General features: G+C 35.7%; 4 protein-coding genes across 5 annotated transcripts in view; 3 read left to right on the top strand and 1 right to left on the bottom strand.

The window, feature by feature from the left end:
- s1pr4 (sphingosine-1-phosphate receptor 4) overlaps positions 1–20,568 on the top strand; it is a 525,180-nt gene that overhangs the window by 261,084 nt on the left and 243,528 nt on the right. The gene's annotated exons all lie outside the window — the stretch shown is intronic.
- mcm2 (minichromosome maintenance complex component 2) overlaps positions 1–20,568 on the top strand; it is a 165,922-nt gene that overhangs the window by 83,647 nt on the left and 61,707 nt on the right. The gene's annotated exons all lie outside the window — the stretch shown is intronic.
- Positions 2,258–16,742, bottom strand: LOC110438292 (uncharacterized). The gene is made up of 4 exons (XM_073937081.1): positions 16,654–16,742; positions 11,206–11,523; positions 4,769–5,068; positions 2,258–4,687 (listed from the first exon to the last, which is right to left on the bottom strand). The coding sequence occupies exons 1-4, from the start codon at positions 16,700–16,702 to the stop codon at positions 4,506–4,508; spliced, it is 849 nt and encodes a 282-aa protein (XP_073793182.1). The 5' UTR covers positions 16,703–16,742; the 3' UTR covers positions 2,258–4,505.
- zgc:171601 overlaps positions 19,766–20,568 on the top strand; it is a 7,252-nt gene continuing 6,449 nt past the window's right edge. For both annotated transcript variants that reach the window (XM_073937071.1, XM_003200968.7), the window contains exons 1-2: positions 19,766–20,082; positions 20,315–20,568. The exon at positions 20,315–20,568 is cut by the window's right edge and continues 70 nt beyond it. In XM_073937071.1, the coding sequence (XP_073793172.1) occupies positions 19,998–20,082; positions 20,315–20,568 (339 nt within the window). In that variant the 5' untranslated portion in view covers positions 19,766–19,997. The remainder of the gene's footprint in view (positions 20,083–20,314) is intronic.

The raw sequence follows: 20,568 nt of genomic DNA, 5'->3' as shown, positions 1-20,568 counted from the left end.
GGATTAAAACAATTGTCAAAAACATTAATGCTTATAATCTGCTTTCATGAAGTGACATATTATGCTCAAACAGCAATGTTGTTAATCATTCAAATAAACAATCACTCAGACATCTATATTACGCAAACCTTTAATTACTCTAATTGTCTACTTGGAAAATAATAACACATTACATAATAAAATGAAGACTTTTATGTGTTTATTTGCAAAAATAATTCCTTTTGCATTTAAAAGGTCTTAGAGTTGAAGAAAATTCAACAAATGTTTATTATGTACACTTATGAAATGAACATTTCAGCTGAAAACCACTATTTTAAAACTTGAAATACAAAAAAAAACTGTCTTTAAATGCCAATAGGTATTAACATGACACCTTACATTTCTGACTGCTTATCGAAATATAATCCAAACCGTTTGCTACGCTCTTCTAGCGCTGGACTTTTAGAATTTTACTCTGTAAATCTGATGTGATCTGGCACCTCTTTTAGTCGCTATGCTCCAAAATTTTGGAATTGTCTCCCAAATGAAATGAGAGCAGCATTCATGTTTTTAAAAAGCGTGTTCAGACGCACCTTTTTAAAATTGCATATGAATATAACAGTTTGTGAAGTGTTTGCATTTTATGTATGTGCAGTTAAAACCAGAAGTTTACACACACTGTATAAAAAGACACATAACCATTTTAAATAAAGTCAGATGTTAATGTGACTAAACTTTCTCTCTTTTAGGTAAGTTAGGGGTATCAAATGTGTTTCTGTTATGCTTTATAGCAGAATAATGAGAGATTTTTTGAGAAATTGTTATGACTTCTTGAAAGTCAAGTTTACATACAATAAGATTATTCTGCCTCTAAAAAAGCTCAGAGGATGGTGTCAAGGTTTTGGAAGTTTCTGATTGGCTAATTGACAACATTTGAGTTAATTGGAGGCACAGCTGTAGAATAGTATTTAAGCAAAACCTCAAACACACTGCTTCCTTGAGTGACAACATGGAAAAATCAACAAGCCAGAATCAACAACAAAGCCAGATTACAATTTGCTAAATCACTCTGGGAAAAAGAATAATTGTTGGAGACATGTCCTGTGCTCTGATGGAGCTAAGATTAAACTGTTTGGCCATAATGACCAGTGTTACATTTGGAGGACAAAGGGGAAAGCTTACAAGCCTAGGAACACCATCCCAACTGTGAAGTATGGGGGCGGCAGCATCATGTTGTGGGGCTGTTTTGCTGCAGGAGGGACTGGTCCACTTCACAGCATAGATGGCATCATGAAGAAAGAACGTTATGTAGAAATACTGAAGCAACATCTCGAGACATCAGCCAGGAAATTAAAACTTGGCCACAAATGGGACTTCCAAACAGACCATGACCCTAAGCATACTGTCAGATTAGTTAAATTGTGCTTTAAGGACAACAGAATGAATGTTTTGGAGTGGCCATCACAAAGCCCTGATCTCAATCCTTATAGAAAATTTGTGGGCAGAGTTGAAAAAGCTTGTGTGAGCAAGACAGCCAACAAATCTGATACAGTTACACCAATTCTGTCAGAAGGAATGGGCCAAAATTCCTTCAAACTATTGTGAGAAGCTTGTGAAAGGATACTCAAAACATTTGACCAAAGCTTAAAAGCAAAGCTTAAAAAATAAGAAAAATGTATGTAAACTTTTGACTGTCTAGAAATTTGTATAAAATTCATTTATATAATGCCAACTTATCCAGCACGTTTTACGCAGCGGATGCCCTTCCAGCCGCAACCCACATCTGGGAACACCCACACACACTCATTCACACTCATACACTACGGACAATTTAGCCCACTCAACTCACCTGTACCGCATGTCTTTGGACCGTGGGGGAAACCGGAGCACCCGAAGGAAACTTACTCGAACGCAGGGAGAACATGCAAACTCCACACAGAAATGCCAACTGACCCAGCCAAGGTTCGAACCAGCGACCTTCTTGTTGTGAGGTGACAGTGCTAACCACTGAGCCACCCAAAATATTTTACAGATGTCAAATACTAATTTAAGAAAACGTCCGATATTTAATTGTGAATAAAACGGACTGCTTTAGTGGAAGTGGGTTTTGGCACATTTAAGTAGTAAATAGTAGTAAATCTTATGCACAAGCAAGCTATTTGTCCACCCAACAAATGAACCACGTGTTGTTCCAGTTCAATAAATGAGACTGCAACAGGTTTCAGTTTGACTAACAAAATGGTGGTTACGTAGAAAGAAGTGTAGGTGTTTAATTGATGCATGAGAAAACACATTTTACTCAGCAAGTTCATTTGAGACGTCAATCAAAACCAACTGTTGTGCTTAATGTTATCAAATTGCTTTTATAAAAATACAAATGCAACGATAAATAAAATACAACAATGTCGTGGCAACCTTGATCAGATTTTTAAGAGATCAAATAAAAAGTGAAACTGAAAGTACTTTGTGGTGCTCTTGGTGAAGTGAAAGATCACAGATTGTCATCTCAAGATCTTAATCTACTGTATGGTTTTAGACATTAGGTTAGTGAACTATTCAACAGAAATTATTAAATATAAATTATGGTTGTTTGATAGATTCTCAGATGTAACTTTTCCATACTTTTTTGTTTCCGAATATCTGTATAACAGTGCTTTCAATTTAATTGAAACGTGCACATTAAATAAAAATCTCTTACACCACAATGCTACATGCCGTTTGGGGGTGGGGAGTGTTAATAGAGGTTCAGGACGCTAGAGGACGCCAAATCATATTTTTTTTCTCTGCTACCTCTCTTGGCTGTGATATCTTACTAAAATAGGAAAGGAATTGTAAAATAATAACAACAACAACAACAATAATAATAATCTTTTTATAGGAAATATGCCAGCATGGTGACGGAGTAGGTAGCACAATCCCATCAAAGCAAGAAGGTCGCTGGTTCGAGCCTCGGCTGGGTCAGTTGGCATTTCTGTGAGGAGTTTGCTTGTTCTCTTCGTGCTTGGGTGGGTTTCCTCCGGGTGCTCCGATTGACTGATGTAAGTGTAAATTGTACTAGAAAACTTCATTTGATTCAATTAAAAATGTTAACTCCCTTACCTTAAAGGGATAGTTCACTCAAAAATGAACATTTCCTCACTATTTTTTACTCGCGCTCGAGTTTCTTTCTTTTGTTGAACACTAAAGAAGTATTCTGAAAGCTGAAAACCTACTTCCATAGTAACTGTAGTAGGAAAAACAAATACTATGGAAGTCAATAGTTACAGCTTTCTTCAAGACATCTTTTTTTCGTGTGTTTAAGAGAAGCAAGAAACCCAAACAAGTTTGTAACAGATGAATGGTGAGTAAATCAGGGCTGCACAACATCGGAAAAATTAGACATTGCAATATTTTTATACTGCAATATATATTGCGAATTGAAAACAATGCAGATGGTTTAATATGTGCATTTGGAAAGAATTTATAATGTTAGATTGATAGGGATGATTCTGCAATAGAAGTGCATCTCTATAAAATCTAATAAGCAATCTATAAAAACAATAAAAAGATACAATTGGGGGGTCCAATTTCACTACATGTCATAGTGCATGTGACAAATAAAGGCTTTTAATCATCATCATCATAATTCAGAAACATCAATCATTCATCAATTAACAAATGGTACAATTTCTCATGCCTGAATGCTTTTAAAAATCCTCATAGGGCTCAAAGACACATACAAATGATCATTTATAATACAAACTCCATATTGCACACCCATGCGAAGGAACACATTGCGATATCCATGCTGAAGTTATATATTGTGCGGCCCTAGAGTAAATGAAAACAGAATTGTCATTTTGGCCTGACCTAAAATATGAGTGCATATCTTTCCACTAAAGTTCTTCAGAAGTTGATTTAGCACACCTAAGCAACATCCTGTCATGACTTAAATGCAGACAGGACCAAGAAACAGGTCCGCTACCTACATTGCCAGACCACATTAAACAAAAAGCTTTGTAGGCACAAAATAGATGAAAGTACACATGGATGTAAAGTATTATGATTTAATTAGTTATGAACAGCATATCGTGCAAGCTGTGTTAGATGACTGACTCAATATTATAAGTGAAGAACATGACTTTAGTCATATCTATTGTTTAGGAAGAAGCATTAAACACTCATTCATTCATTTTCTTTTGGCTTAGTGCCTTATTTATCAGCGGTGACCACAGTGGAATGAACTGCCAACTATTCTGACGTGTTTTACACCGCGGATGCCCTTCCAGCTGCAACCCAGTACTGGGAAACCCCCATATACTCTCATTTACACTCACACATTACGGCCAATTTAGTTTACCCAATTCACCTGTAGCGCATATCTTTGGACTGTGGGGAAAACCGTAGCACGACAACACTCAGAGAACTCCACACAGTAATGCCAACTGGCCCAGCCGGGACTCAAACCAGCAACCTTCCTGCTGTGAGGCATCAGTGCTAACCACTGAGCGGCTGAAGCATTAATCGTTTAGATTAAAATACTTCGTTTAGTCCTGTTGTAATAAATTAATGTCTGTTTCCTGAAGATTAGATGATGGCCTGCGGCTTTTCTGTTCAGCTCTTCTGGATCTGAAATCATAAACCAAGACGGCTACAGTAGCCACGCCCACCAGAGCAGAAAGGACCAATTGGATCGCAGCTTCAGCTGAGTCACAGCAGCAGACATGATCTAGAGAACAACAATTTTATATAATAAATAAATATCAACTGATGCAGTACTATTTACATTGACGTTTAGTAATGATGCTACCTGAACATGGCTGACAGAGTGTGCTGATGTCCAGATGTGTGGTCTGGTTGCTGATGGGGTTGTCGATCACACAGCTGTAGGTGTTTTCATCCTGATATTCCACCTCCAGAGGTAGAGAGAGACTGATGCTGAGATCAGACACACTGATGCTGGACAATACACTGTTTCCTTTGTACCAGGAGAGACTCACAGCGCTCACATTCACCACTGAACACAGCAGGACACATTTAGAGTCTAAGGATCCTGACGATGAAGGATTTTGTGGACAGTAGCTGTTAATGGCAGGCTTGGGAAGACGAGCTGGAAAACATGAGGAAAACTCTTCTTTAAAATCAAGAAAATACACAGATGTATGTTTGTACTGGGTGACGCAGTGTTGCAGTAGGTAGTGCTGTCGCCTCACAGCGAGAAGGCGCCACCCCCCACAGTCCAAAGACATGCGGTATAGATGAATTGGGTAGGCTAAATTGTCCGTTGTGTATGAGCATGAGTGTGAGTGTGTGTATGTTTCCCAGAGATGGGTTGCGGCTAGAAGGGCATCGGCTGCGTAAAAACGTGCTTGATAAGTTGGTGGTTCCTTCTGCTGTGACGACCCCAGATTAAAAAAGGGACTAAGCCGACAAGAAAATGAATGAATGAATGTTTGTACTGTATAATGCTGGGGTCACACCAAATGGAAATGTGCAGTTGAAGTCAAAATTATTCACCCTCTATTTCTTTTTTAAGCATTAACTTAATGATGTTTAACAGATCCAGGAATTCTTCACAGTATTTCCTAAAATATTTTTTCTTCCAGAGAAAGTCCTATTTGTTTTATTTTGGCTAGAAAAATTAAAAAATGTAAAAACCATTTGAAGGGTTTTTTCCATATATTGGTTTATTTTACTTTATTTTTGAAGGCCAGGTACAGTCAATCTAGGGCCATATATACAAGCAAAATAAAAGAAAGTTTTGCAAACAAAAGATAAAGTATTGAGCCCAAAATTTCAAATAAATGCAAATATTAAAAAAATGCAAAGCAAAAATTAGTTTTTGAGAAATAAAATGAAATTTGCAAAAAAAAAAAAAACTGCAAATAAAAATTAAGCAATGCAGAAATATTTGCAATTTAACAATAAAAAAATAAACAAATATATCATATTTCACTATTCTTTTGTTTGATCAAACATAATTCACTGTGTTTGGACCACGTCAGACATATAAAAGGATTACTTATGCACATCACCTCAACAACAGAGGAGAAATGGCCCTGAAGTGCACAGTACAAGGTAAGAGATGAGAGCTGTCTGTGCTATCTGGGGCTGCTTATTGATCATAAATGTATTGTTTTCACTTCTGCTCCATGGAAACACCGAGATTCATTCAGGAACTGTTTGATATGTAAATATAATTCAGTAAAAAGAAAGCTAGAACCGTATGAGCACCGGCAAGAGCTTTCATTTGAGCTATAACTTGTACATGTGTCATATGAAAAATATTACAAATATTAACAGTATTTCCTAAAATGTTTTTTCTTCCAGAGAAAGTCTTATTTGTTTTATTTTGGCTAGAATAATAAAAAAGTTTTAAAAAACATTTGAAGGGTTTTTTCCATATATTGGTTTATTTTACTTTATTTTTGAAGGCCAGGTACAGTCAATCTAGGGCCATATATACATGCAAAATAAAAGAAAGTTTTGCAAACAAAAAATAAAGCATTGAGCAAAAAATTTAAAATAAATGCAAATATAAAAAAAATGCAAAGCAAAAATTAGTTTTTGAGAAATAAAATGAAATTTGCAAAAAAAAAAAAAAAACTGCAAATAAAAATGAAGCATTGCAGAAATATTTGCAATTTAACAATAAAAAAATAAACATACATATACATATATATATATATATATATATATATATGTRTATATATATATATATATATATATATATATATATATATATATATATATATATATATATATATATATATATATATATATAAAATATAAAAGAGAACCGATCACAGTTGTGTTCCATGCACGGTTGCTTCAAGCAAGGAAACAGGAGCGCGCACTGGCTTTAAAACAGTCGTGCACATCACTTCAGCTGTTAGCACGAGTAATCATCACTTGCGCGAAAGTAATTATTTTTGTTAGTCGTGCTGTTTCTCAATTCCAAGATCACATTTGCACACATATTGGGTGACTAATACTCAAACCACAATTTAAAAAATATTTTCAACCAGCCAAAGTGGCTAGTGGGAGTGACTGTCTAAACCGCCAAAGCTGAAATCTATCCGCATTTGGTGGGTTGGTGGGTGTTAATGTTAAGCCCTGTGTATATATACACACACACCCAAAGCCTAAAGCGCAATGCTTCATGGGTTTTTTAATTTCATTGCAATCGTGTCACACCAACATCTCTGACCCAGTTCATGCCCAGTTATGAGTTATTAACTTGGTTGTGACGTGACCCACATATGGTCCATGTTTGGCCCTTGTCTGGAAGCCAAACTTGGTCCAGTAATGAGCCGTAATTTACTGCGGCATGTGGGCCAAGCAAAGCCTGATTGTGGGGGTCAAATAAATCGTGCTATGTGGGAGATCCTGTACTCCAAGTTGTTGGTACATCCCAGGTAGCAAAGAATTCTGGCCGAGATTTGCCATAAAGCTGGCACAGCAGGCCTTCGTTCGACACTGGCATACAGCATGTGGGCCAAACATGGTCCAGGTTTTGCAGAGGTGGCAACACACAAAACCAGATATCAAATGTAGTATTTGGACCTCATATTAAACATGTATATGTGGGCCTCGTAATTTTGGCCTATCTTGACTAACATTTAAAATACATTTAAATCTTTTTTTTATTATTATTATTTTTTTTTATTAGAATATGCAAAAATCATACAAATACAAGAAAACGTCAACAAATAACAAATACAAAGCAACGAAACAAAAACAAAACAAAAACAACAACAATATAGTCATGTACTGGTATGTGCTTGAGTGTGTGAGTGTGTGTATGCATGTAAAGGTAACTTGGTGGACAGGTCAGAGTACATACATAAGGAACAATAACAGTGAATAAATGAAGCAAGTGTCACAGATATAGACAAAACATATAGAAAGAAACCAGTCAGAGGTAGGGAGTAACAACAGTGCTTATTAATGTATGATAGTAAAAATGAGAGTAAAAAGAAAGAAGGGACAACAGTAATAAATGACAACAATAATAATAAATCACAAGTGCTACACCAACTACTACTACAAAAAGTTACTTATATTACAACTACTACTGCTTCTACTACAGCCACAACCACGACTATTACTACTACAATGTCTACTAATACTGATACTACTACCACTGCTGATACTACTATAGCGTTTGCTACAACTAATACAACAACGTCTACTGCTACTACTACTACTACTGCTACTACCACCACCACAACTATTTCTACTACATATACATCAACAACATCTACTACTGATATTACTACACCAACAACGACTACTACTACTACTACTGTAACTACCACACCATTACTACTTCTGCTACTACTTACATGAACTACTACTTCAATAATCTCCGTAACAATTACTCAATAACAATCGATACTATTACACTGTCTACTACTTCAACTACAACTACTACTACTACTACTACTACAACTAATACCGCTACAACTACAACAACTGCAACCTTAATAATGATAATGGTATAAATACTTGTAATAATGATAATGGAAAGATAACAGGACAAGTCAGAACAGTAATAATAATAATAATGATTACAAAAAATAAAAGTAATACCATTTATGACAAAGGTGTCGAGGAGAGGGGAGGATGGGAAATCAGGGAGAGGACAAGTAATAATAATAATAAATAATAATAATAATAATAATGACAAATAATAATAGTAGTAAGTAGTAAGTAGAATGGGAGAGAGAGGAAAAGAGAAAATAAACTAATGATAATAAACAAAAATGAATAAAATACTAATAATAAAAATAAACAAATAAATAAATAAATAAAAACAGAAAAGGAAGGGGAGGAGTAGAAGAAAAAGAAAAGAAACAATAAGAGAGAAGAAAAATAAAGTTCAGCAAACAAAGCAATGAGAATAAGCAATAATAATAATAATAATAATAATAATAAAAACTAAATAAATAAAAAAGAAAACACTATATCAATGCTAATTATGAATTATACAAACCCACATGGAAGAATAATATTAAAGATATGTATGATAGATTATTACTGTAACTTGATAACTATAATATACTCATGCTGGTAATAATAATAATACTAATAATAATGATAATAATAAAAATAATAACAGCTGTAACAATAAATTTAAATCTTTTTTGAGTAAAGAAAAAATTCTACCAATCAGGTCACTCTGAGAAAAAGCACGACCATAAAACTAAATGCTTCATGGGTTTATCAAGTTCATTGCAGTCGTAATACACCAACATATCTGGCCCAGTTCAGACCCAGTTATGGGTTATCAACTTGGCCCAGATATGGTCCACGTTTGGCTCTTGTATGGAAGCCAGACTTATACTGTAATTCACTGCAGCATGTGGGCCAAGCAAAAGCTGATAGTGTGGGCCAGATCTGGGCCAGAGAAATTTTGCTATGTGGGATGTATAGTTACACTTTTTAGAGGAGGGTGTCAGGGTATGCCGAAGGTTATGCGACTGTACAAAGGGAATGCTAAACCTACCCCATGCAATGGGGTATATGCCGAAGCATGCTAATAGGACTTTTAAATTGCGAGTAACCTGGGTTAAGCGCTTCCGGCGAATTGAATGCCAATGCAAAATCCGCTGCGTTTAAGGTCTGTTTTCTTTAAAAATGAGCGATCTCCACTAGCTGAGTGATATCCGATTTAAAGTGGGTCTCAGATTGTACAAGAAGCACTGCACTACATTAAATTTCCCCCGCCATATCTTTATAATATGAGCATTTATTTTACCCCAGTATATTCAATGGAGCTTCTGCGTTAGCCTGCCGATTCTGACGGGCGAGTGTGAGTAAACAGCTTTTTGTCTCGTTTTACGCTTGAGCAACCAAATAAATGCTAAAGTTTATTTAACTGAATGTATTTTAATGACATTACAACATCGATGCTGTATAAGGAACCGTATAAAATGGATAAAAGTTCACAATAACAGGTCACCGGAAGTGTATCAGCATGGGAACAGCACTAGCTCGGCATATACCCTATTGATGTAGAAGTATAAATTAAACTAGAACCTAAAGTTTATTGATAAACTTTGATGTTGGCTTGCGAAAGCCAACGTGACTGCACTAGGACTGGGAATGGCAGTTGGCAGAAAGCACGGCGGCAGTTGCTAAAACGTTTATGGCATGGTTAGGTGGTTGCTAAGCAGTTGCTAAATGGCAATGCTCATGTACATGTTTGATCAAATGCTAATACTTAGTAGGCATTTCTAGCATATGTTATTGCATTTAGATAATCATTCATAGAATGTAACGAATCGTTATTAGCACTTGGCTTCCTTTATCATTGTTACCATGCATAGTAAACAGGAAGTCCCATTTGCTAGCACGAGTCAAACAAGCCAATGCCCAGGACCCTACGATGTTCTGATGTAGAGATATTGCTATTTTTAAATGGTTGCTAGGTTATACTGTTTTATTGCTATGGGGTTATTTGACAGGTTAGTGATGATACATCAAAGCTTCTTGGCAATATGAGTGATCTTAATCAACCCCGATGTTTCTGACAGTCTTTATGAGTGTCAAAAACTGGACTTGAACATTATGTATTCCTGGTGTTGGGTTGCGGCTGGAAGGGCATTCGTTGTGTAAAAACAAATGCTGGATAAGTTGGTGGTTCATTCCGTTGTGGCGACCCCTGATTAATAAAGAGACTAAGGGAATGAACATTATGTAAAAATGGCTTGCCGTATTTTTTTGAAAATACAACGCTTAATAAGTGTAAAAGTGATACATGCAAAAATGGCTTGCCATATCAGTAAAAAAATATTGAGTTTAAGTCAAAAATGGCTTGCCATATTTTGAGAAAAATAATGCTAAAAAAGTATTTATTGAAAAACTATAAGTCTGATAAACCTTAAAGATATAGCAACAAAATCTAACGCATCTAAATACAGCTTTTGGAAAATTTGGGGCTTGTATGATTTTTTTATATGCCCGGGTTATAAAAATTTTATATTTAACATTTTTTTATTTAAAAAACGATAAGTCTTATAGGCATGAAGAGATATAGCAACAATCTTGAATGCAGAAGGCACATTTTGACCACATTTGGGCCTTGTGGCATGAACGGCCTAGAAGGAGATACGTTTGTTTTCAAGGACAGAGTAGTGTAACAGTATGTTGGCTTTCTCAAGCCAACATAATTAATCTAAACCAAGTGATGCGATGCTTCACGTCTGGTGTGACCCCCATATAAGTTATGAGCATACTCACCAATGATGGTGACAATGAAAGTCTTCTTGAACACTTTTTGCCCAATCAACTGTGCTTTATACACTCCAGAGTCTGTGGTCCTGGTGCTGTTGATGGTCAGAGACCCGGTCTGGTCCAGGATGAGTCTGTCTTTGAATCTGTTGTCCATTTCAGAGATGACTTGGGATGATATGTTGAGTTTGGCGATACACTGATCTCCGCACATCCACATGATCAGATCGTCCTCTTGTATTTTAGTCACGCCAGTCTGTAGCGTGACAGAATCACCCTCCATCACAGACAGAGACTCGGTCTCATCGATCTCAACACCAAACACTACTGAAACACATGGGAAAACTGTCTCAATTACCAATGTACAGTAAGCACTTGAATGAACACTACATTTTTGGAAAATAAGCTTATTTTACAACTCCCCTAAAGTTAATCAGTGGAATTTTACCATTTTAGCCGATCTACAGGTCTGGCAGGAGTACTTTTAGCTTAGCTTAGCGTAGCATAAATCACTGAATCAGAGTTGATTGTGTTAGAACTTCTAATTTATTTGGGTAAGTGATAACAAATGGCAGTAAACCGGCAAACTACTTGTGATACAAACCTGTGTGTTTATGACAATATATTAAAAGTAAAATAATATGATAAGAAAATAACAGTTTGCAACATCATGCTGAGAAACAACTCTCAGCTAAAACCAGCTTGACCAGCATTGATGACACATTGATGTCAAAACAATGTAAAAAACAAAACAAAATCCTAACTAATTTGATGTCAATCGACCACCTTGATGTCAAACTGACATCAAACTCTAATATTGTCCTAAAAAATACATCAAAAATAGATTTTTAAATTTTTTCTGATGTTGTTTTGACATAAAGGTAGCTTACGTACATTGCAGCAATGCAAAACTTTCCAAAAAGTCAAGTTCAAAGCTATTAGAATTACTATATTTTATCCATAGTCTACAGAAGGAAAAATAGTAATTAATAGTGTTATTTTGGGATTTCCGATTTTGCCTACCCAAATTTAAAAGCTTCCCAAATCCACATGCAGAAGTGTAAATGCAAAAATTTGGCATCATCTTAAAGAAAACCCTTTCTTAGAACACTATTGAAAGTTTTTAAAATAACTGTATATGTTGTCTGTGTTATAAAAAAACACCTAAAAAAAGAGGCGCTTTTTGCATTTTTTTTTTATGAACTCAAATTTGAAAGTGTACCTTTTAGGTTCTGTGTGGTCTAGCGTGCTGTAATTAATTTTAATGGTTCCTGCACATGTCTGTAATCATAGGAAACAGAAACATGTCTCTACCATAATCTATGCAAAAGTTATTGCATTCCAACTGATGAGAGGCGCTGTACAAGCCACAGGGATCGATCATTGTTTTCATATTTCACTATTCTTTTGTTTGATCAAACATATTTCACTGTGTTTGGACCACATAAGACATATAAAAGGATTACTTATGCACATCACCTCAAAAACAGAGCAGAATGACCCTGAAGGGCACAGCATAAGGTAAGAGATGACAGCTGTCTGTGCTATCTGGGGCTGCTTAGTGATCATAAATGTATTGTTTTCACTTTTGCGCCATGGAAACACCGAGATTCATTCAGAAACTGTTTGATATGTGAATATAATTCAGTAAAAAGAAAGCTAGAACCGTATGAGCACTGGCAAGAGCTTTCATTTGAGCTATAACTTGTACATGCGTCATATGAAAAATATGAAAATTAACCAATGTTCAATACCCAGCTCAGGTATCCAAAATACTGTGTATTTAAGTGTAAATAACTTTTGTACAGTAGAATAAAAACCAAAGTGATGCATATATATGCAAAAAATATAGATTCTACACTTTCAAACAGAACCACTTAAGGGGGTCTGGTGCAATGCTAGCACTTTAAATCTTAAAGCGAAAGACGATGATGTACCGCTGCCTGGTCCGCAGAGTTTAACTGGTTACAAAAATCAACATGCAAATAAAAAGCCATCAGCGTTTAAATTTAGTTTTTCAATTGTTTGCAACCCCTGAGGTGATTACGCTATATTAAAGACACAGCAATAGGGTCAGATGCAGCAGATAGATTTTTTTGGCATCAGATTAAACTTTCAGACACATTTACGGCACTCGCGTATATTTATTTATTTATTTTTTTGGTTTATTGGTTTTAATGAACATACAAACATAAACAAAAAAGGGCAAAAGCAAGTGTATCAGTAGACAAGTATAGCAGCAAAAGGCAAAGAGAAAAAAATCAATAATTAAATAATTAAATAAATAAATAATAAAAAAGAATAAACATACAAACAAAATACAAAACTCATAGTACACAAAGTTATGCTGTGATTAAGGTCACACATATTATGAAAATACATCAGATGTGTTCATAGAGTCAGAGGATCATTAGAGGCATCCATAATTTTTGAAAGGCATCCCCTTGGTTTTTTAAGTAGTATGTATATTGTTCCATAATCATTGCTTCATTCAAGAGTTGTATGAACAGTTTAAATGTTGGAGGTCTTTGTTGGTTCCAGTTGAGCAAAATGCATTTTTTCGCTAGATAGGAGATGATGGGCACTCGCGTATATTAAAAATAAAGGCCATGACTGAATATGGAGGAAGGTCTCGCAGTGACGCTCTCCAAAATTAAACAGAGAACAGACTTGGGCCTATTGGTGTTTTCACTCTTTAATGAAAAGTTTGTATATTTATAACAACTTTTTTGGGAACGCCTGCTCAAAATGAGTGCTCAGCCAAACAATAAAAGGTGCGAAAATATGTTCAAAAGGCAGCAAAAGCTCCAAATATACCAATTTATTAAATTAAAAAGGCTAACACAAAGTGTTTAATGGGCACACCGACTCTTCATCAGACCATCAGACTTTATCAGTCTGATGAAGAGCCGGTGTGCTCAAAACGTTACACACTTTGTGTTAGCATTTCTAACTTCATAACTTGCTATTTTTGGAGCTTTGGTGAACCTATTTGAATATACAAAATCCAGTGTAAATTGGTCATTTGGAATTGAAGCTATTATATTACAATACTTTTTGTGTCATGATTTTGGTGGTCAAACAAATGGATTATTTTGGATGTCAAATGGACGTCAAGGTGTTGACATCAAATCAATTAGCATTTTTATGCATTTTTTTTTTACGTCAATATCAATTAGATGTCTTTTTGAGACGAGAAAATGATGTTTCTTTTCATGCATGGTGTGCATTATTCATTCATTTATTTTCCCTCAGCTTAGAGCCTTTATTTATCAGGGGTCGCCACAGAGGAATGAACCGTAAACTTATCCAGTTTTACGCAGCGGATGCCCTTACCAGTATGGGGAAACATCTATACACTCTCACATTCACACACATACACTATGGTCAAATTACTTTACTCAATTCACCTGTACCGCATGTCTTTGGACTTGTGGAGGAAACCGGAGCACCCATGCCAACACGGAAAGCACATGCAAACGCCACATAGAAATGCCAACTGACCCAGCTGGGACTCAAACCAGCAACTTTCTTGCTGTGAGGTGACAGTGCTAACCCTGTCGCATTACCAATTATACATTTATTGATATTGCAATTACACACAAACACACACACACACATCACATTACACTAGACCAGGGCCCGGTTTTTCAAAAGTAATCCACTAGGATTTTGAATAAGGGATTGGATCAAATCTTGAAAATGGGTTTTTCAAAAGAAAAAGCGGATTACATAATCGGATTAGATCACGTAATCCAATCTTTGTTTTGATCCGGATCAAACCTTTAGTTTGGGTTTTTCAGACCTTTTTTGTAGGATCTGGATCACTTTGATCCAAAAAACCTGGATTAAACTGATCCCATCAGAAGGCTGGATTTAGTGTGGATTTTATGCCCAAAATGTAATGAAAACTTTTAAATTTATTAAATAATACTATTTTTGGATCATGCAGTATCTTACGAGATATTCTATTTATTCATAAGGTTTTAATTTTATTTGTTCATCTGTCAGGATATAGTGATTATTGGCTTTAACGTATTTAGCCTTTCAGTATAGGCCTACAGCAAAGTAGAAAGAGTTTGGCCTCATAAAATAATCCCCCAAACAGCTGTCAAAATTTACAAATAACAATCAATTTTATTTTGTCTCTGATATATATATTCATCACAATGGAAAATATTTTTCTTATTAAAATATTTATTAGTGATGATAGCAATGATTACAGAATAAACAAAAAATGCAAAAAATGGCAATGATTTTTGAAATCTCTTTCAACAATTGCAAAAAGAGACTGAAAGGGCAGAAGCACAGCTTCATCTGGCAGAGGAACAACTGACTCTGACCAAACTGCAGCAAACCAAGCCCAAGGACTTGAGATCCCCCTCCTAAAGCATACGCTCAGACAAGCTGCTCTCTCCAAATCAGATGAGGAAGTCTGAGATTATTGTGGAGTTTTTGACATTAAGTGTTTTTTTTTATTTACATCTATATTTGAAACTTATTATAAATATCCTCAATGTACAGTGTTTGTGTTGTAGGTCTCAGATGAGCGGACTGCTGGAAGAGGATGGGGTGGGCTTTTTCTTGTTTTTATTATTTATTATTATTATTAATTTAATATTTACAAAATGTTCTTAGTTTTCATTAAAAAAATGTTTTATTACAGTTATATTGACCCCACGCTGGCTATTCTTCTTGTCGCTCTTTACATATCCATAGTTCTACGTTGTGATGTCCTATGCTGTTTGACTACTGGTAATCCAGATTTAGTGATCCTGAAAAGTTCCTATCCGGATCAGATTGATCCAATTCGATGTTGCTTTGAAAAACTGGCTCAAAAAGTAAGCTGGATTACCAGATCACGGATCGCAAAAACAGAATTACTAAATCTGGATCAATTTGATCCGGATTAAACCTTTTGAAAAAACGGGCCCAGGGGTCACCAAACCGGGAGGGCCGGTGTCCTGCAGATTTTAGCTCCAACCCTAATCAAACACACCTGAACAAGCTAATCAAGGTCTTACTAGGTATACTTGAAACACCCAGACAGGTGTGTTAAGCTAAACCCTACAGAGACAGCGGCCCTCCAGGACCGAGATTGGTGACCCCTGCACTAGACGCATTACCTTTAGGTACCAGTCAATTTGGAGATAAAAGAAGTCACAATTCTAAGAAAAAAAGCAGTGATAGTTTTGAGATAACCCACAAATACAAACTCATATCTCGCAAATGCAAGTTCTGAATCATGTGGGAAAAGTTGGAATTACTTAAATAAATGACTCAATAGAGAAGCAGCTCATCTAACTTACCAAACACTGGTGAAAAGGGTAATTGTTTGCAAGTACACGCAAGTCTACATATTTATTAACATTGCCTGCTGTAAAATAACGTCACCATTTTGATTATTGTTGATTTAGTCAAACTGCAAGAATGAAAATACAACGCATATTAACTTACCAGCGAGACGCCAGAAGCACAAACAAAGCAAAACAATCCTGCACACCATTTTTAGCTTTGGTAACTCTGTACTGCACAATGCACTGACTGGAAATGCGAGCAGGTGTGAACCCACCCCAACACTCTTCTACCATCCCTCCTCATGCACATACGCACACTGTGATTGCATTAGTCCTCCTCCTCGCATAGATTTTGCAAAATTAAATAAAATTTTTATTAGTTATGACAGTCAATCATATGAATTTCCCAACATCTTCTTGTAGCTAGTGTGCAAATGTTGCTATATTTTGTAGTGTTATATTTTGCTTGTGTATTAAATAAGGTCAATGGTAAATGGTGCAGAGACTTAAAGGTATAGTTCACCCAAAAAGGACAATTGAATTACCCTTAAGTGTTTATAAACCTTTATGAGTTTCTATATTATATGAAATCTATATTATATATTATTATATCTATGAAAGCATTGACTTCCATAGTAGGAAAAACAAATACTTTGTATATTTATGGTCATTTTTAGATTTCTTTTGTGTTAAAAGTTAAGAAAGTAAGTCAAACAGGTTTAAAACAAGTGAGTAAATATTGACAGGATTTCAGTTTGCGGTATCTCTTTTAGTTGAAATAGACTTGTTTTGTGGTTTCACTCCTTTGTTTTAAACATTATCTGTATTGAGTAACAGGAAAAGGTCTTGAGATGTTCATGTTATCAGGACCGGAAGAAGCCCTTCAACCACAAAAGCGACACAATAAACAAGCAAACTTGTGCAACCTTTCTGTCCACTCAGCAGAGCGGCACCACATGCCTTTGTAGACCACGTTAAATCAGACCAGAGCCGGTTTCGGTTTGACTCTGAGAAACTGAGCTGACCCAGTTTACTAAAACAGACATAGGTCAAGAGTATCTACTGTGTCAGATTTGGTTAAAACTGAAGTTAAACCATCTAAACCAGGGGTCACCAAACTTGTTCCTGGAGGGCCGGTGTCCTGCAGAGTTTAGCTCCAACCCTAAACAAACACACCTGAACAAGCTAATCAAGGTCTTACTAGGTATAACTGAAACACCCAGGCAGGTGTGTTGATGCAAGTTGGAGCTACCCCTGTAAGGACAACGGCCCTCCAGGATTGAAATTGGTGACCCCTGATCTAAACAGTGTTGCTATATATATATCAGTCCTGGAGGGCTGGTTTCCTGCATAGTTTAGCTCCAACTTTCTTCAACACACCTGCCTGGAAGTTTCTAGTATACCTTGAAAGAGCTTGATTAGCTGGTTCAGGTGTGTTCAATTGAGGTTGGAACCAAAATATGCAGGACACTGGCCCTCCAGGACCAAGTTTGGACACCCCTGCTTTGTACTGTCAACCATATCCTAAAACAAGTCTTATTTTTATAGGAACCTGTCATTAAAATCTACTTAAATGTCAATTAAAATCTGATTTACTCACCATGTACTTGTTTCTTTCTTCTGATGAAAACGAAGTAAGATATTTTGAAGAATGTTGAAAACTGGTAACCATTGACTTCCATTGCATTCGTTTTTCCTACTATGGAAGTCAATGGTTACAGGTTGTCAGCTTTCTTTGAGATATCCTCTTTCGTGTTCATCAGAACAAAATATATCAATGTGATATCTTATTACACCAACAAACAATTATGTCTGTGTTTGATTTGATCAAAAGATAGCATTATGTTATGATGTTTACAGCTTGCTCTTATTTTCTGTGTTATTCTACCATTCTGGGACAATTTGCTAGCAATGTTTTCTGGCAAAATAAAAACTTTAAAGTAAACATGTTAAAATAAGATGTATAATATAAAGCGCAATTATTATTTGTAACTTATTTTAGTGCTATGTGAGTCTACGGTACGTATTACTGTGTTATCTGAAAGTGCTACCACAGACAATAACAGTAACACAATAAGTTTAACAATTGTTAATTTAAAATTTGTTATTTAAAAATTATTATTAAAATATTAGTTAATCTGCATAGAATCTACAATAAGAGCTCTCTTAGGTAAAAGCTAAAATAATTTGCTTGTGACGTGTATTTTTTCCCAGATGGATATTACAATTCAAAAAGTGTGATCACTGTAAACACTAATACAGTGCACCACATGCTGCAGATATTGTTTTTTGCTGGAGAAATAAATAAGAAATCTCTCCAAAAAGAATGTAAAGCATTTATGTTATTTGATGTTATTTTCTACGTAATAAATAACTAATAATTCAATTATTATTTTTTCCCATATTTCTCTGCATTGTTTACAGCTTGATGACTTGTAGGACCTCATGAAAAAGTACTGAGAAAATTACGATACATAACCCTGCTGAAAAATACAGCTTAAACCAGCCTAGGCTGGTTTTAGTTGGTCGACCAGCCTGGTTTTAGAGGGGTTTGGACATTTCCAGGCTGGTTTCTAGCTATTTCCAGCCTGGTCCTAGCTAGTGAGGCTGGAAAATGACCAGCTAAAACCATCTAAAACCAGCCTGGCTTAAGCTAGACATTGCTGGTTTTGGCCGGTCATCTCCCAGCCTGACCAGCTAGGACCAGGTTGGAAACCAGCCAGGAAATGGCCAAAACCCCTTTAAAACCAGACTGGTCAACTAGCTAAAACTAGCACCAGCCTAGGCTGGTTTAAGCTGTTTTTTCAGTAGGGAATTACGAGTACAATAACTTATTGTATGTGAAGAAAGAGATATGATTCAATCCCTGCAGCTTCATAATGTTGGATTAATTGAGTAAATGTACTTTTTTTTGTGAACTATCCCTTTAACTTTTGTGTGCATTCCTATCCGTATCAGTACTTCCCCCAAGTGGCCATCAGGGGGATTTTTTAAAGAGAAACGAAAGTAAGAAAAAAGACGCACTACCATTTTTAAAAGGCTTTTTTTCAGATACTTGCTTGTCATTCACTTTCGTTGTTTATTACAAAACTTTTTTTTACCTTCAAACATGTGACAATCGCCTATACGCAATTTAATTAATTTAATTTATAAAATATCCTCACATAACTAGAGAGTAGCCTAAAATACATTAACAGCTAGGCTAAAATCATTAATTTCATTACCATTTGATTAATCCATATTTCACAGCGTCATATTCCCAAAACTTTCCCATTGATATAGGCGGAGATCACCTGATCAAACAGGAAGAGTGTTGACACTCGGCTATCTTATCTACTTTTACTCGAAACTTAATATATTGGACTCGAAATACTGGACTTGCTTATCATGAGAATATAAAGGAGAATATACATCACAAATGGTTACCGCTATAAAGTCTATTGATGTTTTGGTTAAATATAGTGTTATTAGTTAAGGTGTGTCGCGGGTTTGAATGGACCGCCAATGAAGACAAGAAAGTTTGCTAAGTTTACATCTAACTACATCAAAATGACGCTATTTTGTTTATGTATGTGCTTCTTGCTGAAAGGTAATTTGCTTTCACTTTGCATTTGGAATTGTATGTTTTCAAATTATTTATATTATTATATTACATACACATCGTGAGCTTGGTAGTTTACCCACAAATGATTCGCCTTCTGAGCTAGCTAAACGGCTAACGTTACAATATAAGAGGTTTTCATATATTTTGAAAGCGAAAGCAAGATAGCACTTTAATGTTTATTTATTTCGCATCTTATAAACTTCTCTTTGTTATCCAGGTGCGTTTGGTAATATCAAATTGGTGCATGACGGAGATTCTGTCACGCTACAATCTGCTCTTACAAATGTTCAGAAATATGAGCGTGTTCTATGGACGTTTGGACCTGACAGCACCCGAATAGCTCAAATCAACAACGCCATCAACAAGATATCAGTATATAATGAAGTACTGAACGGGAAATTCAGAGGCAAACTGAGTTTGGATGCTCAAACTGGATCTCTGACCATCGCAAACGCAACATCCCAACACGCT

Source organism: Danio rerio, chromosome 22, assembly GCF_049306965.1.
Source record: "Danio rerio strain Tuebingen ecotype United States chromosome 22, GRCz12tu, whole genome shotgun sequence".
NCBI lineage: Eukaryota > Metazoa > Chordata > Actinopteri > Cypriniformes > Danionidae > Danio > Danio rerio.
This window is presented reverse-complemented; position numbering and strand designations above follow the sequence as displayed.